This window comes from Octopus bimaculoides, chromosome 12, assembly GCF_046866305.1.
Source record: "Octopus bimaculoides isolate indiv1 chromosome 12, ASM4686630v1, whole genome shotgun sequence".
Classification (NCBI taxonomy): Eukaryota; Metazoa; Mollusca; class Cephalopoda; order Octopoda; family Octopodidae; genus Octopus; species Octopus bimaculoides.
Window position 1 is genome coordinate 2,795,918 of NC_142939.1, and position 25,189 is coordinate 2,821,106.

At 34.4% G+C, this 25,189-nt stretch overlaps 1 protein-coding gene across 6 annotated transcripts in view; it reads left to right on the forward strand.

The window, feature by feature from the left end:
- Window positions 1-25,189, forward strand: part of LOC106876447 (cell adhesion molecule 2) — an 877,233-nt gene that overhangs the window by 692,250 nt on the left and 159,794 nt on the right. For all 6 annotated transcript variants that reach the window (XM_089360683.1, XM_089360685.1, XM_089360682.1 and 3 more), the window contains exon 5: window positions 22,338-22,637. In XM_089360683.1, coding sequence (XP_089216809.1) covers window positions 22,338-22,637 — 300 coding nt within the window. The remainder of the gene's footprint in view (window positions 1-22,337; window positions 22,638-25,189) is intronic.

The window sequence follows — 25,189 nt, forward strand, 5'->3', positions numbered from 1 at the left end:
TGTGTATGCAGAGTGTATTATTTGCCATGTTATGGATAACGATATGCAATCAGATTTGAAGAAGCTGGTTTTGTTATCACGCAATCTTTTCAAATGTTCAGTTTCTCTGCAAGCTTGAAAAGAAAAATGACTGAAGTTAATCTCTGCTTCTTTGTTGCCATGCATGCTGCAGCACAATGCTGCACAATGCCAGTCATGTGCACAACATTGATATAACTTCAGCATCGGGTTGACATTCTTTGTATTTCTGTTTTCATCTTGGTTTTTTTTTGTTTTTGTTTCTTCATGTACCATGATTTTTATTGATAACTTAGATAATTTTGTAACCACATGCATGATTGTTCATACGCTGAATGCATGTAACGTGACCATATTTCTTTGTAATGTGGCAGTAAGGCAAAGTTACTCCATCTAATTGGTTTTCTATTGACTATGAGGAAGATGATAGTATTTCCAATTAAAAGATAGAAGTAACATTAGGAAGACAATCAGGTTAACTACATATGAAGTTCTTTTTCAAGGAAATCATTCTACTTAGCAGAAGTTTTCTGAGGAAATTTGCTAAACATAAGTTCCATACTCTTTTATATAAGACTTGGCTTAAAATCTGTTCTTTGAATTCTACTTTGATGTTTTTCTATGGTTTATATTTCCTGATTATCTTTAGATAAATATCCTTGAAATGAAGTCAAAGCTAAATGTGTAATTCTATATTTCCACTCACCCAGAAGGTTAGTGTCTTGTATAAATATGGAATTTAACTTCTCTGTTAAATCAGTCTTTTTTTACTGAAATAAATAAACATTTTCCATGAACTCTTGAAATTCTTTGGTAATTGTGGGGTTTCGATAATAAGAGATTCTTGTCTGTTTTTCACCTTTGTTGTTGTTTAACCCCGACCCACCCGACCTGTGAAGCACACTTTTGATCAGATATTCTGATTATAACAATTCTAGCTCTTCACAGACACAGACATACTTTGACCCAGAATACTTTATCTAATACATCCTTCCATTTTGTAGAAACTTTAAAATATGTGAAACTTGGTTGCTATTTCTAGCAAGCCAAACAATTACATAGAGGCACCACACTTGTTTGACACTTTGCCAAGTGAATTCAGTTTTAAATCTTGATTCACTTCTAAAGAGGTGACTACACACGTCTGTGTGTGTGTGTGTGTGATTGAACTCCTGAATCTATATTTGAAAAATAGTTTCTGGAACAACAACTTTTCACTAACCCAAGACATTAAGGTTAGTTTGTATTGAATTCTTAGACGTCTGTAAGTTCCCTTTTAACAGAACATTATTATTTACATTATTTACATTTGACGGATATTTGTCCTCATCTTGTTGTTCGTTAACAGAACGTTTTGGCTGATGTATTCTCCAGCCTTCATCCAACCCCAAGATTCCGAGTTTGATTCCAGGCAGTGACCTGATTAATGGTAATGATAATAACATCAGAAAAATATCTCAGGAATGTGGACCCAGGTTCAAAATTCCCTCAGGACAAATATTCATCAAATGTAAATAATGTAAACAATGTACATAATTCCTCATCTCTCAAATATAGAACTGCAGAACATTATTATGTCTTTCTGAAGATTTTTTTAATAATTTATCTCTATAATTATTGGTTTCCAATTTTGGGCACAAGGCTAGCAAGTTTAGAGAAGGGGCTAAGTCAATAACATTGACCCCAGCGCACAACTGGTACTGATTTTATTGACCTCTGAAAGGGATGAAAGGCAAAGTCAACCATTGCAGAATTTGAACTCAGAACATAAAGACAGACGAAATTCTGCTAAGCATTTTACCTGAGCGTACATGGTGGTGCTCCAGCATAGCCACAGCTGCCTGGCTGAAACGAGTAAAAGCTTACCACCTGAGTTATGTCTATAATTATTGAGCTTCATACGATTGAAGTAAAACCTATTTTCGCTCATAATAGTTTTACTTGTATGAAATACAGTTATACTTTGCAACCATTTCCACTGAGAAAAATCTTCAAAATTTCTGTTTTGTTCTGTGATTCCAGTGAAAGTCTCCAAACTTGTTGCATTTCAGATATTTCTTCATTTTAAATGCTCAGTATTTACAGACTCTATTGTTTGCTGTAGCTTGTTCTCCAAAGTCGAATGGCAACTATTCATGTTGATTTTTCCAATTATTACAATCCAATACCGATATAGCCGACCTCCTCTTTTCAGGTTTTCACTTCTGTCTGCTGGTTCTAAAATTACATGATGTAAAGAGCTCAAACAGAGGTCAATGCATTTGATGTCAATTGGGTAATCTTCAAAACTTCATTGTCCAAATTTCCTATTTCCTCAGAACAATTGTTCTGAGTGATATTAAATACAGAATACACAGCAGTAGTAGCCGTTGGTTTTGTACAGTGGCTATCAACTGGGGTGAAGATGCATGGCTCAGTGGTTAGACCGTCGGGCTCACAATCATGAGGTAGTGAGTTTGATTCCTGGACTGGACTATGTTGTGTTCTTGAGCAAGACACTTTATTTCATGTTGCTCCAGTTCACTCAGCTGTAGAAATGAGTTGTGACGTCACAGGTGCCAAGCTGTATCATCCTTTGCCTTTCTCTTGAATGACACTGGTGGTGTGGCGAGGGGAAACTGGTATGCTTGGGTGACTGCTGGTCTTCCATAAACAACCTTGCCCTGACTTGTGCCTCGGAGGCGAACTTTCTAAGTACAATCCCATGGTCAGTCATGACCAAAGGATGTCCTTCTCTATTAACTGGGGTCCATAGAAGATTTTGATGTTAACCTTTATCTGCAATAAATTGGTTAAACTTTAACAATACACAAAATATTTTAATTCTTTATACAATTTTTAATAATATTTAATTATCTATAATAATAAATGGCAAGTTTGTGTGTTTGTGAATTTGTTACTTTAACTCCGCTGAGATTATCCAACAGACCTTGATGAAACTTGACACGTGCATGGGACTTATGCCTATACGGTCACTTATACTCTTGGAATTTTTAAAAAATCGATTTTTAATCAGCATCGATTTTTCAAAAATTGTAAAATTTCGGCATTTTTCGCCGTAGCCATCATGACATCAATTTGAGGAAAAACGCCGCATGGCATTTGCTTAGACATGTCTTCTCTTACATACAGACTTTTGAATTTTACACACACACACACACACACACACACACACACACACACACACACACACACACACACACACACACACACACAAACACACACACACACCAGTATAAGTAGAAGAATAAATTTAACAAACAGTTGATAAAAAGGATAAAGAAGCAGTAGGTCTGCATAGCCATATACACCATACAGAGATTGTGACAGAGTTAACATCAGTGTTAGATGACCTTATATTACTAGGCTTGGTATCAAGCAACACACACACACACACACACACATAACTATGGTGATTTTTTAACGGTTTGGCAAGGAAGAATTCTTAGAGAAGAGTAAATTATTGTTACTTTTGATATTAGAAGAAACTTTATGACCTGATGGCTAAATTAAAATTTTGGAATAATATGTAGGTGCTTCCAAATTCTTTCTAAGCACGAAGGAGAATCGTCTTAGTATTGATTGACCTCCATCCCATCCTGGATTTTTGCTGGTTTGTCCACAGAGTAACCCATCATAAATGATGAAGTTTCTACAGGAAGAAAGGTGGCATACTGTAGAACATGTACTTCAGAGTATCATGGGACACGTAAATAATTCTTGTCATCCTGCTGCGTCTTTGAAGCAACTTCACTTGTCATGTTTGCTTTGCTAATGGCTTAGGGGTGAAGCTGGCTAGCCCTCTCTCATTACGGTTTTAGTTCAGTACAGGTTAGGACTTAAACTTCCTTGAATGACAATTAGACAGCAGACCTTTCATTGCAGCAGTTGGGATGAAACTATAGAAGTTTTCAGAAACATAGAGGAACAGTTGCCCCTCTCCAGACATCTACATGGTCATTGTTGTGGTGTATGACTTTCTTCAATGGAAATTTGTTATTTGTTTTTTAACAGCTTGTGCAAATATCACATATATTGTTCTGCAATGTCCTGTCTTCAATATTTTTGAAATTAACTGCAAAGTTTTCTCAAAACCACTGAGCAAATATTAGTTTCAAATTTTGGCACAAGGTGAGCAATTGCAAGGGATGAGACAGTCACTGACATCAACCCCCGTGATTAACTGGTACTAATTTTTATTGACCCTGAAAGAACAAAAGGCAAAGTCAACCTCAGCGGGATTTGAACCCTGAATGTAAAGACAGACAAAATGCTGCTAAACATTTTCCTCAGCATGGCTAATGATTCTGCCAGCTTGCAGCCTTCCACTGAGGTATTATTTAAACGATTGAACTTAATCTGCTTTTCTACAAATGTGTTTTCATGTTTAACCATAATTGATCTCAGAACAAATGTACTTTAGCTGTGATTATCCTGTCTTTTTGTAAACTAGGAACTCTATTGTCCAAGATAACCTTTAAGATAGTAGGATGAACGTCTGAAAAACTTTCATTGCTTTGTTTTGCAGGCTACCACAAAGACTGTTTTTGATTAGCTGTGTGTATGTTTTTGTGTTTGTGTGTGTGTGTGTGTGAGGTAACATTTAGCACTGAGTTTGTTAAACCTGACAGATTTCTGGTACATGATGCTTCTACAATAAACAATCATAAAACGGTGGTATTGCTGGATTCAGCTTTGTGAATTTGGTGAATAATAAATAAGCTGGCGCCAGCTAGGAGGACATCAGTGCAGCATTGTCCATATTCCATAAATATCTATTGTCAGCTTACTATTAATACTGCTACAACTACTAGAAATATGGTTGATCGGTTGGTTTGTAGACTTGTCCTTCTCTTTATACAAACATGTAACAAATACTGCGGATGTGAACTTGTCCTTATTTACTTGACCGTGTGTGTGTGTGTGTGTGTGTGTGTGTGTGTGTGTGTATTTAAACATATTACTCTGGAAGTAGCAAGAAGGATTAACGCTCATGTATGTATATATGTATGTATGTATTTATGCATACATACATAGATGCATACATACAAATGTGGAAATATCTACATGTATGCACATATACACATTTGTACATACATGTACATACATTCATACATCTGAACTGAATTATTGTGCATCTACATGTGTATATAATTGTATGTATAAACGTCAGAATATGTATGTATATATGTGTGTGTGTGTGTGTAATACTATTTGCATTCATTTCTTAATTGAAGACCATTCTTATCTTCTTCAAAGACTGACCTCTCTCTCTCCTCTCCTCTCTCTCTCCTCTCTCTCTCTCCTCTCTCTCTCTCTCTCCTCTCTCTCTCTCTCCTCTCTCTCTCTCTCTCTCTCTCTCTCTCTCTCTCTCTCCCTCTCTCTGTCTACTATTGATCAACGCCTAACTTTTCTTGATTCTCTGTTGGTGTAATTAATTTTTCCAAAATTTTTCATTCAAATGATGGCAGTTGCTTGTATGTCATGAAACCAATCTCGATATTTTGGAAATGAAATCTAGACGCTTTTTAACTTAGTATTCCACAATTATTCCTAATCAATATATGTTTGCTACTCTCTCTCTCTCTCTCTCTCTCTCTCTTTCTCTCTCTCTCTCTCTCTCTCTCTCTCTCCTGTCCTTTTGTATCTGACATTCACAATGTCTTACTGCTCTTCAATTTCTTTACCTCGCATCTAATGTTTCTAAGTAAAATTGCTTCAGCTAAATTCACAGCACACTCGATCATAACAAATATTTTGCTTTCCACTCTTTGTTCCTCTGTTACTTTTCTTATATTTTGTCCATGAAGCTAGACAAGCTCAGAGAGGTACAATGTAGAAATAGAAAGAGAGAGAAGGAAAGAGAAGAGAAGAAATGCAATGTGAGATAAGTACAGTGACTGAAAGCAAAGGTTAATGAAATAAATCTTTGGTTTTCTATCTTCAGAAATCGTAAATTAATGAAATGAATGCTTAAAGTTTTGACAGAAATATGTATTCAGCAGTTGTGTTTGTGATTGAGTGGTTTACAATAACAGAAGAGAGAATATTTGTGGTTGTTATTTACCTTAAGAAAGTCAACCCTTCTTGTAGAACAGTGAAACCATGAAAATCACTCAATGTACAGTCACAGTGTTGTTAATCTGGCTTTAGAGCTCAGAGTGTCATTTGGAATATTTATGTTTGAGAACTGTTTTGGGAATTGGTTAAATTAAATTTATGGTTCCATTTCACATGAGTCCAGTCAAGACTGCATCAGAAAAGCAAAGTTTCTATTCTGATCCACTGATAATAATTTTATCTTGGAACACCTCTGTCCCTCTCAGTTTGGTACTGGCACCAAATAGTAGTAGTCACAGCTGGGTGATTATTATGCTTGCTTTGTAGTGAGATATGGATGCAGGCTTGATTCCTTTATGCAGCACTTTCAGCAAGTATCATCTATTATTGTTTGGGATTGACCAAAGCTTTGAGAATAAAAAAAATGGTGATTTTTGTGGAAGCCATCAGAAGAATTTGGTCTTATGTTTGGGTGGTAGACTTAATTTGTTGTTCTGGTTTCCTTTCGTGAAGAACACTCTTTTGTAACCAACCATTTAGGAAATGTAGTATCAATAAGTCTCATTCCTCCATCCTCTTGGAGGAAGTGTCCTTGCACTGAAACATCCCCGCACTGCAAAAAAATCTAAAGACACATCGACACATTCACATTATAGATCACATCTTTAGATAAGCTATTCACACTATGACCCCCACCCATTCTCACACCATTTTTGTGGAAGGGAGAGGTGCTGTCTTCTAGAATGCATCATTGTAAAGGTGCAATGGGTGCCTAATTGCAGATATGTTGTTGGCGCTCTGTCAGTTACAACAACGAGGATTCCAGTTGATCCGATCAACGGAACAGCCTGCTCTTGAAATCAACGTGCAAGTGGCTGAGCACTCCACAGACACGTGTACCCTTAACGTAGTTCTCAAGGAGATTCAGTGTGACACAGAGTGTGACAAGGCTGGTCCCTTTGAATTACAGGTACAACTCATATTTGTCAGCTGAGTGGACTGGAGCAACATGAAATAAAGTGTCTTGCTCAAGGACACAACATGTCACCAGGAATTGAACTCATGACCTTACAATCGTGAGTTGAATGCCCTAACCACTATGCCACACACCTTCACATTGCAGATATAAGACTATTTCAACCTACATTAATTGTCACTTTTTTGTATGTTAAAAAGCAGTTCTGGACAGATGTGTTGCTTCATCAACAATCTGCAACGACTAAAGCAAGTTGGAATTGTAAATATATGAAAATTGTGAAAACTGCATCTCAAATACTAGGCTTCCTGTGTAGGGAACAAACCATTTCACTTTGATAAGTGCCCATGTCTCTACAGAACTCCTGATTGCTGGCAAATCTTGGACAGAACTGCTGTGTTTAGCAGCAGTTCTGTCCGTGAATGTTCTAGATTGCGTAAAGAAATGCTACTCAGCAGATTTTCAAAGATTCATTCTCTAATCAGTACACAACAACCACTGACAAGATTATTGCCTTGGCAGTATAAAATGCCTCTGGTATTTAGTTATAATTCTTTGCATTCCTAGTTCTTCTAATTTCAGACCAAAATCTTTGTTTTTTCATCTTTCAAAGATGGCTAAAATAGATTTCAGTCAAATATTAGAATCAAATATAGAGAATCCTAGATGTGAATGAAATTATAAAACTAAGCTATAATGGATTCTGATCTTCTAAATTATCCAAACTCAAAACACTTTTTAAACAAATACTCATTCTTCTTATATTGTCTTTCGCAACAAATTATTGATCAATCCTTCCTCCCCTAGCACTTTCAAGGCTCAATTTATAGACATTTGAACTGAACATCAATTATTTCAGTCTCACTAGATTTCAAATAGGGCAGGAGGAGGAGTACTGATAATCTTTCAATTAAATAATAATAATTTTAAAAAAAATTAACTTTTGTTGTTTTACTCTCGCTTATTCTGTTCTGTGCCACCAAGATGGCAGGTCTCAACTCCAAGTAATAATCCTTTCTCCTATGACCCACAAGCCCTACTACAAGTGATAAGGCAAATCTTTCCACTTACCAGATAGGTTCAGTCCCACTGCGTGGAACCTTGGGCAAGTGTCTTCTACTATAGCTTTGGGCCGACCAAAGCCTCATGAGTGGAGTTGGTAGACAGAAACTGAAAGAAGCTCATCATGTGTGTGTGCATGTGTGCGTGCATGTGTGTATGTTTGTCCCTCAACATCACTTGACAACCGATGTTGGTATGTTTACATCCCTGTAACTTAACAGTTCAGCAAAAGAGAGCGATAGAATAAGTACTAGGCTTACAAAGAATAAGTCCTGGGGTCAATTTGCTCGATTAAAAAGGCAGTGCAGTTCTATATATGGGCATATGACATTGTGGTTAAGAGCGCAGGCTACTAACCCCAAGATTCCAAGTTCAATTCCAGGCAGTGACCTGAATAATAATAATAATAATAATAATAATAATAATAATAACATCGAAAAATACCTTAGGAATGAGAACTCCGGTTTGAAATTTCCCCATGACACCTGATGAAGGCTGGAGGGTATAACTGCCGAAACATTGTGTTAACAACAAACAAGATGAGGATAAATATCCATCTAATGTAAATAGTGTAAATAATGTAAAAAGGCAGTGCTCCAGCATGGCCGCAATCAAATGACTGAAACAAGTAGAAGAATAACAGAATGATTAATATTGTTCAAATAAGCATCAAAAAGACTTCATTCAGAAACTTTGGCAAATAGTTTTAGCTGATTCTTAGAACTGATTTTTCAAAACAGAAAATTAAAAGCTCCACTTCAATATTTATGTATTGAATTGTTTGGGCTGTTTGGTTCATATTTTGACTGGACATTCATTCTCTTCTAACATAATTATAGAAAACAACAGTTAGATATGTAGATGCTTCTGGTCATCACACCATCATTGGTTCGATAATTGTTTGATATCTGTGGCAAATACTTGTATTGATGTGTTAACCTATTTCACACCCCATGTCAGTTAAATTATCAGTTAACTCTTGGGTGTCGCTGACTGAGTTGCTGAAGATAATGTAAAGAATAGAACTAACTATATTATCAGCTCTGACAACAGTTTTATAATCTCTATTCCAACAGATAACAATTACTTAAGTTTGCACGAATAGCAATCTTCAACTGTTAACGTCCTTTCATATTGCTAAAGTTAGATCTGCTTCTATGAAAAATCTACGTTACTGGTACTTTGATATATCCGTATTAGGAAAAACATATATATGGTAGAATAGACCATTCTGTTAGAGGAAAGTTGTTATTCTTTTATTTACAGAACAAACAGAACAGCAATTTTCATGACAAGAAAAATACATAACACTTCATTAACCACATTAATCTGGGAACTAAAAGTTAATATCTATCGTTCCATTTCCTGGTTTATTATACAGAACTGCCTTTCCTTATGAGGGGGTCGCTTTGACTAATGTTCTGTGGAGGCACTTGAACTTCTAAGATACAAATCAATTCTAATTAATCTGTGTAATGAGCTGATAATAAGATGTAAACATTTAATCAACAGAAAATTCCTTAAATGCCATTTATCCAACCCATAAACTTTACTAACGTAGATGTGTGTCCATCTCTTCTGTACCAAATGTATTTCTTTTACCTTTTGTATATAATGTTGAAATTCAACCTAAAAAGTCTTGGGATTGGCAACTTAACCTTGATTTACCTGTTTTTTCAACTACCTAAGATTTGTATACCAGCTAATGAATTTGACACTGTACATATATATATCATCATCATCATCATCATCATCATCGTTTAACGTCCGCTTTCCATGCTAGCATGGGTTGGACGATTTGACTGAGGACTGGTGAAACCGGATGGCAACACCAGGCTCCAGTCTGATTTGGCAGAGTTTCTACAGCTGGATGCCCTTCCTAACGCCAACCACTCAGAGAGTGTAGTGGGTGCTTTTACGTGTCACCCGCACGAAAACGGCCACGCTCGAAATGGTGTCTTTTATGTGCCACCCGCACAAGCCAGTCCAGGGGCACTGGCAACGATCTCGCTCGAAAATCCTACAGGAGCCAGTCAGGCGGTACTGGCAACGGCCACGCTCAAAATGGTGCATCTCATGTGCCACCCGCACAAGAACCAGTCCAGGGGCACTGGCAACGATCTTACTTGGCTTGCCGGGTCTTCTCACGCACAGCCCATTTCCAAAGGTCTCGGTCCGTAGTCATCGCCTCGGTGAGGCCCAATGTACGAAATATATATATATATATGTGCGTGTGTGTATATATTTTATTCTTTTATTTGTTTCAGTCATTTGACTGTGGCCATACTGGAGCACTGCCTTTTTTCGAACAAATCGATCCCATGACTTTTTCTTTGTAAGCCTAGTTCTTATTCTATCGGTCTCTTTTGCCAAACCTCTAAAAAGCACCCACTACACTCTCGGAGTGGTTGGCGTTAGGAAGGGCATCCAGCTGTAGAAATATTGCTAGATCAGATTGGAGCCTGGTGCAGCCTCCTGGCTCGCCAGTCTTCAGTCAAACTGTCCAACCCATGCTAGCATGGAAAACAAACGTTAAACGATGATGATGACGTGTCTATATATTTATTGTTTATACATAGATAGAGAGAGAGAGAGAGAGAGAGAGAGGTGCATGTATGTATATATGAGTGTATAGGTATGTGTATGTATGTATGTATGCAGATGGTGATGATGGTAAATACACTTAATGTTATAGAGTAACAACTATTACAAAAGGAAGTTATTTGAAGTATTTCAAAGCTAATTTACTTCTATTAAAAAAGATATATATATATATACAATGAGTTGGCTAATATGATACCCAGTGGAAAAATCAAAATATCAGAAACTTCTTTTTCCCATCTTCTTTCGTTGTTGCATTTTTTCCACTTTAGTTTTGTATCAGTTGATGACATTGGCTGCTAATTAAATGAAAACATATTCTAAAAAGAAACCATTGATATAACTCACACACGCAACAAACAGATACACTCACAGACTTACTATCCATCTCCACACAATATTTTATTGAAATAGATACGGTGAATTCAGATTTCACTGTAGAACTTATCTTACCTGTATTTAATTTTACTCTAACACGAATCTCTGGGCACCTCTAGTATCTCATTCACTGACAGTTTTCTTGTAATTGTAGAAGGTTAAGACTTGAAGATATATGAGATTGATTAAGTTTAAACCTCTATAGTATTTAATGTGAAACTGACAGATAAGTTTAGAGAAGAACAAGTACATTTTTAAAGAAGAAGAAAAAATAAATGAGTAAATAAGTAAGCTTCAGGAATAATGAAAAATCTTGCCAGATCTGAAGAATTTGTTAGTCAAAACTTAACAGGATATTTCTGTGTACAGGGTAGAGCAAAAAACTTTTTTTTATAATTTTGCAACATTGATTTATTAAAGAACAGTCACTGTATAAAAGATTAAGGTGCTTAGATATTAGATTAGCTGGTAAAGAGTTCAAACTCAGCATGTTATCTAATGACTTGTAACAGATTTATATGTTTGCTCCATAGCAGAATGGTTAGTGGTAAACAGGCTGTAAAGTTTACAGTTTGCAAAGTAGATACATCACCATCATGAAAAACATTCAAATTTGCTGGGGAAAAGCATATGTCATGTGGAGATAAAATCTGTGAGTGTAGGAAAAGGACTGCATACAATTTATTAATATTAAGTTTCATTCAATTTCCTAATATCAAATTTTATACAAATAACTCTTGTAGACCTTCATGCAATTCACTAATAGAGAATTCCATACAGTTCACTAATATAGAATTTTCTACATATCATTAACATTAAATTGTATGCATGCCATTAATATACACCAGTTTAAAAATTCAGAAACTAATGATGATGAAATAAACTTCTTGAATACATTGCCGTACATGTATCTAGTCTATCGTGGAATAAATTGTGATTAACTCTCCCACCCATGCCAGCATGGAAGACGGATGTTAAAAGATGATGATGATAATGACACCAACCCACCTCAGGCTGCCCCTTGCTCTGTGTTACAAACATCTCCTTTTCAAGAGTCCTGAATTAAAATCTTTCATCAGAATTTAGTGTTAATTTATGATTCAAAGCACCAATCAACAATGGCAAAGTTATTTTACTTAATTCTTCTTTACTTTCAAAATAAATTGAAGTAAAGACAGAATATCTCAACAGGAATATGGTGACAAAAGGATTAAACAAGATAAATCTCTCCTCTTCTATGATGTAGATCTCATTATATCAATAGATTGTAATACAAGAAGAAATTAATGACTTGTAGGCACATGGTGTTTAATGTGTTTAATATATAAATTGGTATATCCAATAACATTACACCGCTAAATTTAGTGGCTATTTAAGCAATGAGATTGTAGCGGTAGCTAAATAGTTGAATGATCTCCCTTGAAAGAAAGATTATAGAGTAACCTCCCTTTACTAAGTTTCTCGAAGCATCTGTGTCATGAGGCATGATTCTTAATTATTCAAGAAGCTTAGCATTTCTCTTGGAAGTTTCTGGAATGTCTAGCGTTCCATTAATAAAAGAACAGTTTGCTAACCCAGCTCTTTGCTTCTTAGTCGATTAGACTTAGAGCCATTCACATCATTGCTATGTCCCTCTATTTCTCTATGCCACATGACTGAAAGCCACCACTTAGCTGTTATTTCTATATTTCTTATCTCCGAACTTTCTTGCATAGATTACTTCATTCAACTAGATTCTACATTTTGATTCCATGTATCATCATTGACCAGTAAAAAGAATATATTCTTATGTAGTAAATATATAGTTCTTAAATTCATTCTGCTTTTGTATATGAACTCTTGTAATAATATACACACAACCACACCAACACCTGGTACAGAATATGTATTCCCACTACAAGATCGTGGATGATTAATGACTTGGATGTGGTGTTGATGAAGGAGAAAGGACTCCTGAAATATGGCATGTATGCCCATCACCCATTTTTTCATCTTTGTTTTCGTTGTTTGTCTATATCTGACATCTCGGGTATGAAACATCGTAACAAAATCAGTGCTGGTTTATAATCTCCATAGAAAATCACAAGAGAAAATGGTAAATCCAGAACTAACTAGTCAACTTCAATATAGTACTAAGGACTATTGTATACCAGTTAGTTTTTTGGTAATCTTAAGGAGAAATATAATCTCCTGTCAATATTTTTTCGGTCCACTTTAATTACATCTCAGATAATTAGACGAGGTAAGGGTATTTCCGATTTGACTTGAACAGCTACAGGTAGTTGGCTGTCAGGCCAAGAAATAAAGAGAAATGTAATTCCAGAGAGCAAAGATTGCACTTAGTGATTAGTATGGGTGAGAACAGTGGAAACGCAGAAGAATGGAGAGGTAGTTGCATTAATTAGAATTAGGTGGGGGTTGTCATCATACTAACACACTTAGAATAGCAGAAACTATTGTTGTAATGATAGAAAAAAAAAATTGAACAAATAACTAACATAACTTGCAATTCATCTCCGTTGTAAGTAGTTAAAAGTTTGCCTATCAGCCATTTTTGCTATGCTTGAGCTGAAGATCTTAAGATACAATGTGTGTGTGTAAGTTAATTGAACTGTATGAATATGTTGCAATGTATGTTACTCTAATGTAGGCTATATTATGGCTTTGTAAAAGAGTTAGCATTTATTTAATGAGGAAGTATTTTTTCTTGTCTCTGAAAAGCAAGCAAAATCAGCTTATATGGTGATATTTTTATGCAAAAATTTATGCTTTCTTGAGTGATAACCAAATGTTCTCTCACACAGAGAATGTAATGGTTTGAGCTGTTCTATCCATGAATTCTACGATTTTAGTTCTTTGAATAATTTAATAATTTAATGGCTCATGGTATTTATGGTTAAAAGCTTTCTTCTTCCAGCCCTAACATAGTATGAATATGATAATTTTGTGACTTTTTTAACATGAAATTGTCATATGAGGTCTTCAAGCCGCATGTAACCAATAGCAATTTACTAGCTTCTATAGATACACAAGAGTCACTTTTCACATTACTCTGCTGCAGTACTGAATACTGTTTAAAATTACAAGCCAAAAGTAGGGTAAGAAAATCTAAGTTATGACTCATTAGCAAACTTAGGTTATCAGTTTTCATATTAAAGTGCAAACAATAGATTCCTGTGGTGTAAAAAAACAAAAACTGCCATACTGGTGAAAGTGTGTGTTACAGAAAAAGAGAATGATTCAAGTGAACATTACTGGCACATGCACGCATCACAAACACTAACTCTTTGTGTAAAATGTGCATAATGGTATGTCCTGGATATGGAGTTTTCCAACGATCTATATATTAATATCTGTATTCCTAAACTTCTTTGTAAAATATGTGTAACAGTATGACCTGTACACACCTAATACTAACTACATAACATCAAAATGCTTCTTAAAATATTAATTTCAAATTTTGGCACAAGGCTGGCAAGTTTGGGGGAGGGAGTAAGTCAATTGCCTTGCCTCCAGTACTCAACTAGTACTTATTTTTATCAACCCCAAAAGGATGAAAGGCAAAGTCAACCTTGGCAGGATTGGAACTCGGAATGTAAAGACTGACGAAATGTCACAAAGCACTCTTGTTTAGCCTGCTAATGATTCTGTGAGCTCACCACCTTCATGCTTCTTAAAGTATTAATTTTTAATTATATTATTAATTTATTTATTTCTTAAATGTTGAAATGAAATTTAGTGTGTTATGGTGGGCAATAATCATAGAGCACAACAGCAAGAATTGAACCAAGAGAGGCAGAGAAGATACCGGGCAAAGAATTTTGGAATAAAGAGAGGAGAATCAGGAATGACATGAAGAATTTACCCAGGAAGAAAGGAATTAAATTAATGCAAGAAATGGAGTTTGCCATATGATGAACATTAAAGACAAAGCTAATAGGAAAAGAATGAGAAATGTTAATCAAAACAAAAAAAAAACCCCCACAAAATGTGAACAATTATATTAATAGTTGGCAAGAATATTTTACATGAGTCAGAATGAGAAAAAGAGGCGGGAAGAGAAGATACAAGATTTCTTAGAAATTAATGAAAGGATTATAAAGGAAACGGCAGGATATTATTATCGTGTGGAGAAATATTTATGGCTGACATTGTACCAGAAAATGGGCTGCGGAATTTCCACAGGTACTGCTCATAAAGTTCATAGTACAATAAAGAATACGGTAAATGTTCTTATCCGTATTTAATGCAATGTTGATGGTAGGATTGTTGAATCTTCACCTCCCAGAGATTTCAGTGTGAGCATTAACTGATGCAAATTTTATTCTTTGTTCTTTCTTTCTCTTCCTCTGTCTGTCAGTCTCTCTCTCTCTCTCTCTCTCTTTGACCGTTGACTGAACACTATTCAATTTTTTTTCTCCGTATTTTTCTCCTTGTCTCCGTATTCTTTCTGTTGAAGAGCGTAGCTCGAAACGTCAAAGACTTTCCGTATTCCCGAGCGTCATACTAATATATACTTTTGTTATTTACACCACCTGTCCTCGTCTGTTGTTATTTTTTGTATATTCTCCCATATATATATATATATATATGTGTGTGTGTGTGTGTATGCATATATATGTATGCATATATATATTTATGTATATATATATATATATATATATATATATATATACACATACATATATATTTATATATTTATATATTTATGTATATATGACTACGTGCCAATCAGGCTATCAGACGTTACACGTCGCTAGTCACAATGCACTTTTGCACTGTTTTAGCCTTCAAACGACACCACTTTGCTGGGCAGGCAAGCAGGTCAACATTTCTCCTTGATCAAAAAGGGGATGGGAACAACATGCACATCGCCCAATCAGGGAATCAAACACAGTCTAACTAACATGAGTGCAACAACCTTACACACACACACACACACACACACACACACATGTATATATAGTCCACTCTGTATGATGGTTGGCATTAGGAAGGGTATCCAGCCATAAAAGCCCTACCAAAACAGACTATTGGTGCCTGGTGCTGTTTTCTAACTCGCCGGCTCCTGTCCAACCATCCAACCCATGCCAGCATAGAAAACAGGCGTTAAATGATGATATGTATGTTGTCTCATTCATAGAAAAGAGATAAATGTTTATGCCTATGTCAATAACTGTTGCTTTCAGATTAAACGTATTTTCATAACTTTACATTTATGAAAGAAAATCTGAGTTAGAAATATAAATATACATTTTTTTCATTCAGCTGAATATGTCTTTCACTCATATATATTGTCTAAGATTCTCCAAAGGAATATATAACCAAAACTTTTTGAGTCACTCAGTGGCATCGTTATCAACATGATCGGTAACACTGGTTAATATTGTTTTAATCTTATGCTTCAATGCTGCTTTCATTCTAAAATTTAATCATTCAAAGACTACAATAGTATCACCATCACCATTAACACTTGGTGTTATACATTATTCCAAGTATGCAGTGGTGAAAATTTGTGATGAAAATGGGCTGAATTAATCGTCCATTCCAAACATGTCGCACTTGTTCTTGATTAATTCCTGTTAATAATGTGTTGTACTAGAATTCTCATTCAAAGCTTGATCATTGAATGGAATTTTATATTTTTGTTTTATTTGTACTCTTTAACACCCCTAGAAGGAGTATAAACCATACCAGAGGTGTGAACCATATTGTATCAAAACAAGCAAGATTTATTCAAAACACTTTCAGTCATGAAAATTTTCATCAAAATTATGGAATGGCTGGAGCAGGGGAGTGAAATTAGTTTTTTAAAATATTTAAACTTTCATTTTTTTTTGTAATTACTTCTGCATTTTTAATTATTTCCTTGCTCTGCCATTGTTACCACAACCACTATCACCACTACTACTATTACTCCTACTACTGATCATTATTATTATCGCATTACTGCCTTTGTTCCAGCTTTTTACACCAAAGTGAACTTTGCTTTCCAATTTCTGGGGTTGACAGAATAAAGCCCCAGTCAAGAGCAGGGATCAATTTAACCCTTTAGCATTCAGATTAGTTTGTCAAATTTTATGTTTATTTATTCACATTGTTTTGAATTAATCATGGATTATCTCGTGATTTTGTGATTTTGATTAAGGGGAAAACAACAGCAAAAGACTAGGTACTGGTTCTCTTGTCTGTGAACTGAGACATAATGCTCTGTCTTGAGTTCAATATCTGAACCATTTAGCATTCAGGTTCCTCTATCAAAAGTAATGCTTTTTGATTCACATTGTTTTGAATTAATCATGCTTCAAGATTTCAATGATATGATTGTTTGTTATTAAGAATGACATTAAGATGGGTGTGAGAGGCCAGAACTGATCACTTTGAAGATAGAATAGGCAGAATATTTTCACCAAATTTGGCCGGTTTAAATGCTAAAGGGTTAAACATTCCTTTATTGTTTCTGTCTGCAGCCTGTACATTTACATCATCACAATTTTTATGATGTTCTTATCCATTTATTAACATCACTATCATCATCATTGTTGCATAGATACATTAAAATAATGCGTTTTAAGAGTGACATGAATGACAATCTGGAAGTATATATTTATGGTTTCTAATAGCAAGGAATAATGGATGAGTTATTCAACAATATGAAAGTCAGTGAATTTTCTCTGCTCTCTGCAAGGTATTGAATCTTGTCAACTTTTAGATGAGTAATGGTATTGAGTAAACTTTTTGTAAAAGGTCACCAGTTGAGAATAAGTGAATAACAACCATATTTATCAATCACTTTGATATGACCCCCACCTGAAAACTTTGATTTTTAATAATAAAAAAGACTCTAACTTTAAGGTGTTTATATTTAAACATAAATCTTCCCTTCTAATTTGAAGTAAAACCTTTTGTCAAGTTATAATCCAAACAACTGTGTAATAAAAAATAAAGGATCAATCATTAAATCCTTCATCTGTCTTTACATTCTGAGTTCAAATTCCGCCGAGGTCGACTTTGCCTTTCATCCTTTCGGGGTCAATAAATTAAGTAACAGTTGTGTACAAGAGTTGATCTCCTCAAAGCTTTTGGGCCTTGTGCCTAGAGTAGAAAAGATTATTAAATCCCTCCAAATTCTTGATAATTTTCAAAATCATTGCCTCATATCACATATCCTGTTAAAAATTTTCACCACATCTCGTCAATGCTACATATATAAACTTAAGATATTTATCCACATATTATGAATGAAATGTGTAGCATGGAAATGTAAGATCCATTTTGACTGCTCACTAGTTGAATACCTAGGGCTAAAATTGTGTCTCTAGATGTAAACTGAAACTAAACATCAGCAACTATCTGAATTCTGTTGTAACTTGAGGGAAGTGCCATCTATTGCCTCTAGGCTCGAAACTTAAGATTTATGTTTTCTTTCTAAGATCAATTTTTACTTTGTGAATATGAAATAGACTTTTTACTTTATTTTACTTTTTACCATGGCATCTTATCCCATCTGTTTTTTGCAAATTTTCTAATTAAAACCTGCCAAAAATTAGTGATATGCACATCTCCTTTATTTTTTATATTTCTTTTTCAATTTTCCACATTTATCAATATCCAGAAACTATAGTTAACTTCAGATATGATAAAAAAATTGTTTAATATTCTTTAAATTCAGCTTTGCTATAATTTTGTGAGATTTCAATACATTTTGCTATGTTTTAATATGTAAATCTCCACTTTCATTTAATGTAATATTTCTAAATCTCCTCTTTCACATAATTTAATATATGTAAATCTCTTCTTTCACATAATTTAATATATGTAAATCTCCTCTTTCACATATTTTAATATATGTGAATCATTTTCACATTTTCATTACATTGATTTAACTTAATTTCTTGATTTTCACATTCAAACAAGTTCAAAATCTCTTTTTATTTTTGTTTTTTTTTTTGTCATTTCTACAAGACTATGTTTTTGCCTCACTTTGCTCAGATTTAGGGTTGTGTGTGGGGGGTGAGAGAGAGAGAGAGAGAGAGAGAGTGTGTGTGTGTGTGTGTGTGTCTTAGAGAGGGAGATAGAGTAAGTTTAATCAATGAATTCTTTAAAATATCTCATTTGTGAATAATGTTATTTTCTTTATCTCTACTCCACCTGAAATTTCAAAGCAGAAGAGAACTTAGATGGTACTAACCCAACCCCCAGATTACCTAACACTTGGGTAATTGCACAACAAACCAGTTAGACTTTAGTCTCACTAGAAATCAAGATAGGCAACTGATTTTCTAAATACCAAATAGTTTTCTGGTCAAGAACTGTTCAGTCAACATAGATTAAGGATTAGTGACAATAAGAACTAGGCTTATTTAGAGACGAAAAACCATTTAGAGAGGGTAGAAATGGCAGCTGAAAGACCCCTTGACTAATCTTGAGAAGAAAGAGACAAAGAGACTTATATGATTCTATGAGATGACTTACCGAAAGTTTCTGACCAGTTCTGTGATTGATGCAAAGTCCCAACAAGACATAAGGTCACATGATGTTAGAATCATACTCTTAGTTTGAGCCATAAAAGACAAGTAAGTCTTGGAAAGTCTGAAAGGCAGTAGAGAGAAATATGTATGGAATATCAGCAGATGCTGAAAAGAAAAGGAAATGAGGAGAAAGTGTAAGAAATTAGGGATCCAACTCAATGTGGCCCCAGTTGTGTGATCAGCTGTCGTTGTATGGGAGATAAAATGATTAAGGATGTGAAGGCGGGGAAAGCATCTGATTTTGCATATAATCGTTTAAATAGATATTTGGTGAAATGAATTCATGCCAGTCACTTGCATAAGCAATCAGGTGGTACAAGAGATGTCATACTCCAATGGATATCACATGATGGTTGTAAATGTGTATCACTGTCATGAAAATGAGGCTGTTCACTTCCAGTCTCCAATAAAAAACATCTAGTCTAACTATGAGGAATAATACTCTCCTTTGAAAAAGTGAGGTTTGCCAACAGGAAAGGCATCCAACCATAGGAAATCTGTCTCAGTAAACCCCACCTTTGGATTTGTTATCTCATTCGATCAAATAAAAAAAGATATATATATTAATAGTCATAGTATGACAACAAAAGAGTGAATGAGACCTTGATATTATGTAATTAAAGGAATTTATCTGTAATATAATATGTGACAATTATTAGGTTACCATAATAACGGTCATTTACATAGTAATTTCCCCATGTTTAACAGTCATTTTCATAGCATTCTTGCTTGTCTCAATAACTGACAAGATGCCGGAGCATATTTCCGCTCCGACATCTGAAACTCAGAGTTTTATTATGGCAACCGAATAATTGTCACATATTATATTACAGATATATCTATATATATATATATATATATATATATATATATATATATATATATGTATGCAAATATGTATGCTTGTATTCATGTGATTGAGAAAGAGAGTGGGGTATTTTCTTTTAAGTACAGGGGGTGCAAAATTGTGTAATGCACCCCTATATTACATACATGTAAAATCTATTCATTGTGTGTGAGTAAACAGGCTTTTTTTTTACCTCATGTCTAATGGTTTAGTGCAATGTTTACAACAGGTCACACACCTTATATTTATTTTTGTCTCTGTGTACATAGTTAGCTGTAATGTTAGTTGCACGAAGCCTTTAGTTATGAGCTGTCATATTGATTACCAGTATGGAACTTTATATATATGTATTTATATCTTTATAGATTCTTTCATCTGTCCCTCCATCCACTCTCCTCCCATGTACCCTTCTACCAATTCATTCATCCACCCATCTTCCTATCTATCCTTTTATGCATTCATACATACATGTATGCATATATATATATATATATATATATATATATATATATATATATAGTCTGTGTATGTTGAGAACATTGTCAAATGTTCACATATGTAATGTATGTTTGTGTGTGTGTGTGTGTGTGTGTGTGTGTGTGTGTCTGTATGAGGATGTAAATTTATGAATGTAATCTTTTTTAGTACTTAAAAGTTTTTATGCGGATCAGTAAGTTTTGTAATATTACTAACTGCTGTACAATTCCAGTACTAAGTACAGAGTAGTTGCTGATCTGATTAAAACTTTTTTTTTTTTCCAATTATTGCATTTCGTCCATATTGATAGAGGTGTCAAACAGGAGATGCTGGAACTAACAAACTGGAAAGTGGAGGTTGTGGTCTTTTTGTCATGCTTCAGTTTGCATTAAGCCTAAAAAGCCTCTTAGAGGCCGTACAAGTACAGCTTGTCACATTAACACCAAGTTTAAGGTGATAAGAACAAATAAATCTTGAATACATCCCTGATAATTCTGACTTGTTTGACAGTGAGTCTCACACATTACTGCAGCTAGCAAATATAACTTATGGTTATTCTTGAATTACTAGAGTTTAGACAATTTCCTTGGTGACACTTCAAAAGAATTGGTAATCCGAACAGTGAAATATTTATAGTCCAGGTTGCGCAGTAGAGAAGTGATTGGCGGGCCTTTGTTTTTATTAATTGTGTAGTAATAAAGCTGTTGACCTAATTAACCTCCAGAACTAATCTATTGGCCTTATTAGCCTCAAGAGTTATGAATTCAATAATATTAAAACTGATCATAATTGTTTATAATAATAATTATCATTATTATTTCTGTGGTGAAGTCAGTTAGCTGGTAGTGTTGTCAGCATACTGGGCTAAATGCTTAGCATTATTTCATCTGTCTCTGTGTTCTGAGTTCAAATTCTGCCAAGGTTGACTTAACCCTTTCATTACCAACCCAGCTGAAACCGACTCTGGCTCTGAGTACAAATGTCTTGTTTTCATAAGTTTTTAATTAAAATCTTCTACGAAACCTTAATCACAATTTATGCCCCTAACACTAGCTTAATGATAACTAAGTTATTTTACTAAATTCTTTGTTATATTTAAAATAATTGAAACACAGAGCATTTCAAAATAGATACAATAACTAGAGGGTTAACCTTTCATCCATATATATATGTGTGTGTGTGTGTGTGTGTGTGTGTGTGTGTGTGTGTGTGTGTGTGTGTGTGTGTGTGTGTGTGTGTGTGTGTGTGTGTGTACTTACATTTATGTACACATATCAGATTAACACAATCAGACATGCACATGGAGAGTACAACATTGTATGTATACACACACTTTAACAAACATTTCTATAGCTTGTATAAATTAAATTTGTTCTTTCTTTGACAGCTGTTCACATCAGTGGGACTGACTATGTGGAGAACACCAAATCTATTGAAATTATATGTAACGCCACTAGTGGAGGTCGTCCACCAAAAGAGATCACATGGTTTAAAGATGGAGAAATTATTACTTCAGAGACCAATAATGAACGGATACAGATCAAATCAGATGTTCACACGGTTGCACGGGCTTTGATAAGTAAACTTGTAATTAAACGGAGTCACTTAGATGATGCAGGGATATACGTGTGCAGAACATCTGACTTGAAAGCCACAGAGTTCAAAGTTCATGTGCTTAATACTTATGGTGAGTAATGAGATTCTTTTCCATTTTTTTTTTCTTGTTTTGTTTGTTTTTGTCAAAATGTTTGTCAAAAAAGTAAAACAATGAGAAAAAAAAACAGTTTTATTATACTACTCTGAAATGATGGATGATGAAGCAATAGTTTTAGCATAGCAATAGAAATTAAGACTTGCTTCCATATAAAGGTGCTACTCAATTGAATATGCTATAGATCTAAGTCTAGCTATTTTCCCCTGGTTTTTAAGTCTTGTAGATCTTAAATCCATTAATTAAAAATCATCAGAAGAATGAAAAGATAAGCTAACTTCAAGGAGTCAACTTCAAAAAAAATGAGGTTTTATTTATTAAAATTGCTATTTTATACTTTTTCTTGAAATCTTTTGTGCTTTGATTCTCTGTTTTCTGCTCTTCTGCTTATGTTTTGGTTTAAATATGCCAAAACAGAATTCTTCTGTTTATTAATTTATATATTCATGCAGTTTGGATTTTTCTGTTAAAAATCTATTCCTTCTTCATATGACTTTTGCATATAATGGCATAAGGAAAAAGGAGAATGATGTGAGAAAGCATTTAAAAATATTTATTCGTTTTGTTTCCTTCATCTTTAAGTGGGATTCCAATATTTTGAATAATTTGAAACGTGTTCTGAATTTCTGATAAGTCTCACAGCAGAAACAAATCTGCCATTATTGCTGCTACTGCCATTTTAACGATGGCAAATATTGAACAATAAAAGAAATTAAAACAGCAAGTCCTTACAAATAATATAACACACACTTTCAATCAATGTTCTTTTCTAAAAAAAATGTACTCTTTATTATTCAAAATATTACTGATAAATGTTTGCATACAATGGAGTTTATTTTAAAATACACTTTTTTTTTTTATTAAATTAAAAATATATTTGGAGAAGAGAAAAAACAAAGACATGTGATTATTTTTTTAAAAGAAGAAATCTGGTCAAAGTATGCGAAATAAGAAATTGTTATTTAGTTTGAATATTAAGAAAATCTACAATTTGATTAAAAAGAGTTGGTCAAATATTTGAATTCACTTTTGAAGTAAAGACCATATCTCAGTTGTAAAGAGTTTCCAGATGTGATTTGTGTGATTGTTTTGTTTGAGACTAATACTTTTCCAAAGTTTCTGTTTTTGAAATTATTTTCTTTTTGCATTTCTCTGTGATGCCTCTGATGTTGATACATGATATTTTTAGCACTCTGATCTGATGGCATGCGTTCTCTTGTTATGATATGCAAAAATGTTGCCTCAAATTTTACTTTTATGCATCTATTACCTCTTCATTTTCCCTCTTACCAACAAGGAATTGGCATTTTGTTTGACAAAAGAAGCACAACCAATACATACCCTCTACAGAATAGGCAACTTGATGAAATGGTTAATTCCCACCATAAGCACCAAACTTCATGTTTACAAGAGTTTAAAACTATAATGTTGATGATATTCTGAAGGGCTTTAGTAACATAATGGTCGTGCTTTTATATAACGGTGCTCCAATATTTATAAAGTTCGTAAAAGAGTCAAGCATATTTATTGAATAAAATTTTAAGACTTATTTTCATTGCAATGTTTAATCATTAGTCAAAATTAATTATTAGTCAAAAGAACATCATTTAAATTTTTAGGTTTATTGGTTAATATGGAGGCGCAATGGCCCAGTGGTTAGGGCAGTGGACTCGCAGTCATAGGATTGAGGTTTCAATTCCCAGACGAGGCTTTGTGAGTGTTTGAGTGAAAGCACTTAAAGCTCCACGAAGCTCCAACAGGGAGTGGTGGCGAACCCTGCTGTACTCTTTCACCACAACTTTCTGTCACTCTTCCTGTTTCTCTTGTACCTGTAATTCAAAGGGGCCAGCCTTGTCACACTCTGTGTCACGCTGAATCTCCCCAAGAACTATGTTAAGAGTACATATGTCTGTGGAATGCTCAGCCACTTGCACATTAATTTCACAAGCAGGCTGTTCCATTGATTGGATCAACTGGAACCCTCGTCATCGTAACTGTCAGAGTGCCATGATCGGTTAATACATTTTGATTGATATGTAACAGAACCACATCAGCTGAAAATAGATGCAAACCAAAATGTTTAATTTAATGAAACAGTACAAACTTTGATGGCAGATTATTAGTTGCTGTTGATTATCTGTCAAAATTTATCAATTTAGTTGCTGTAATGATAAGCTCTGGAACTTATAGGCATAGATTTTCATACTCTCTGGTATTAATTGTTCCCTTGGGTACAGATTCTTTACTTGTTCTGTTTTCTGTTTGCTTGAAAGAAGCAAAATCATTTGAAAATACTAAATGCATCAGAAAACACAGTTCCGTATTTAAGAGATGTGGAACTATGTACATTATTTACATTATTTACATTTGACAGGTATTTGTCCTCATCTTGTTTGTTGTTAACATAACATGGCAGTCCTAGTTTAGGACTAATATTGCTGTAATTTAGCCCCAGGAGACATCGTCTCTAGCTGGCTATACGACACGGTCTGTCTCCTTATATTTTCAAACAAGGGAATCTAGCACCC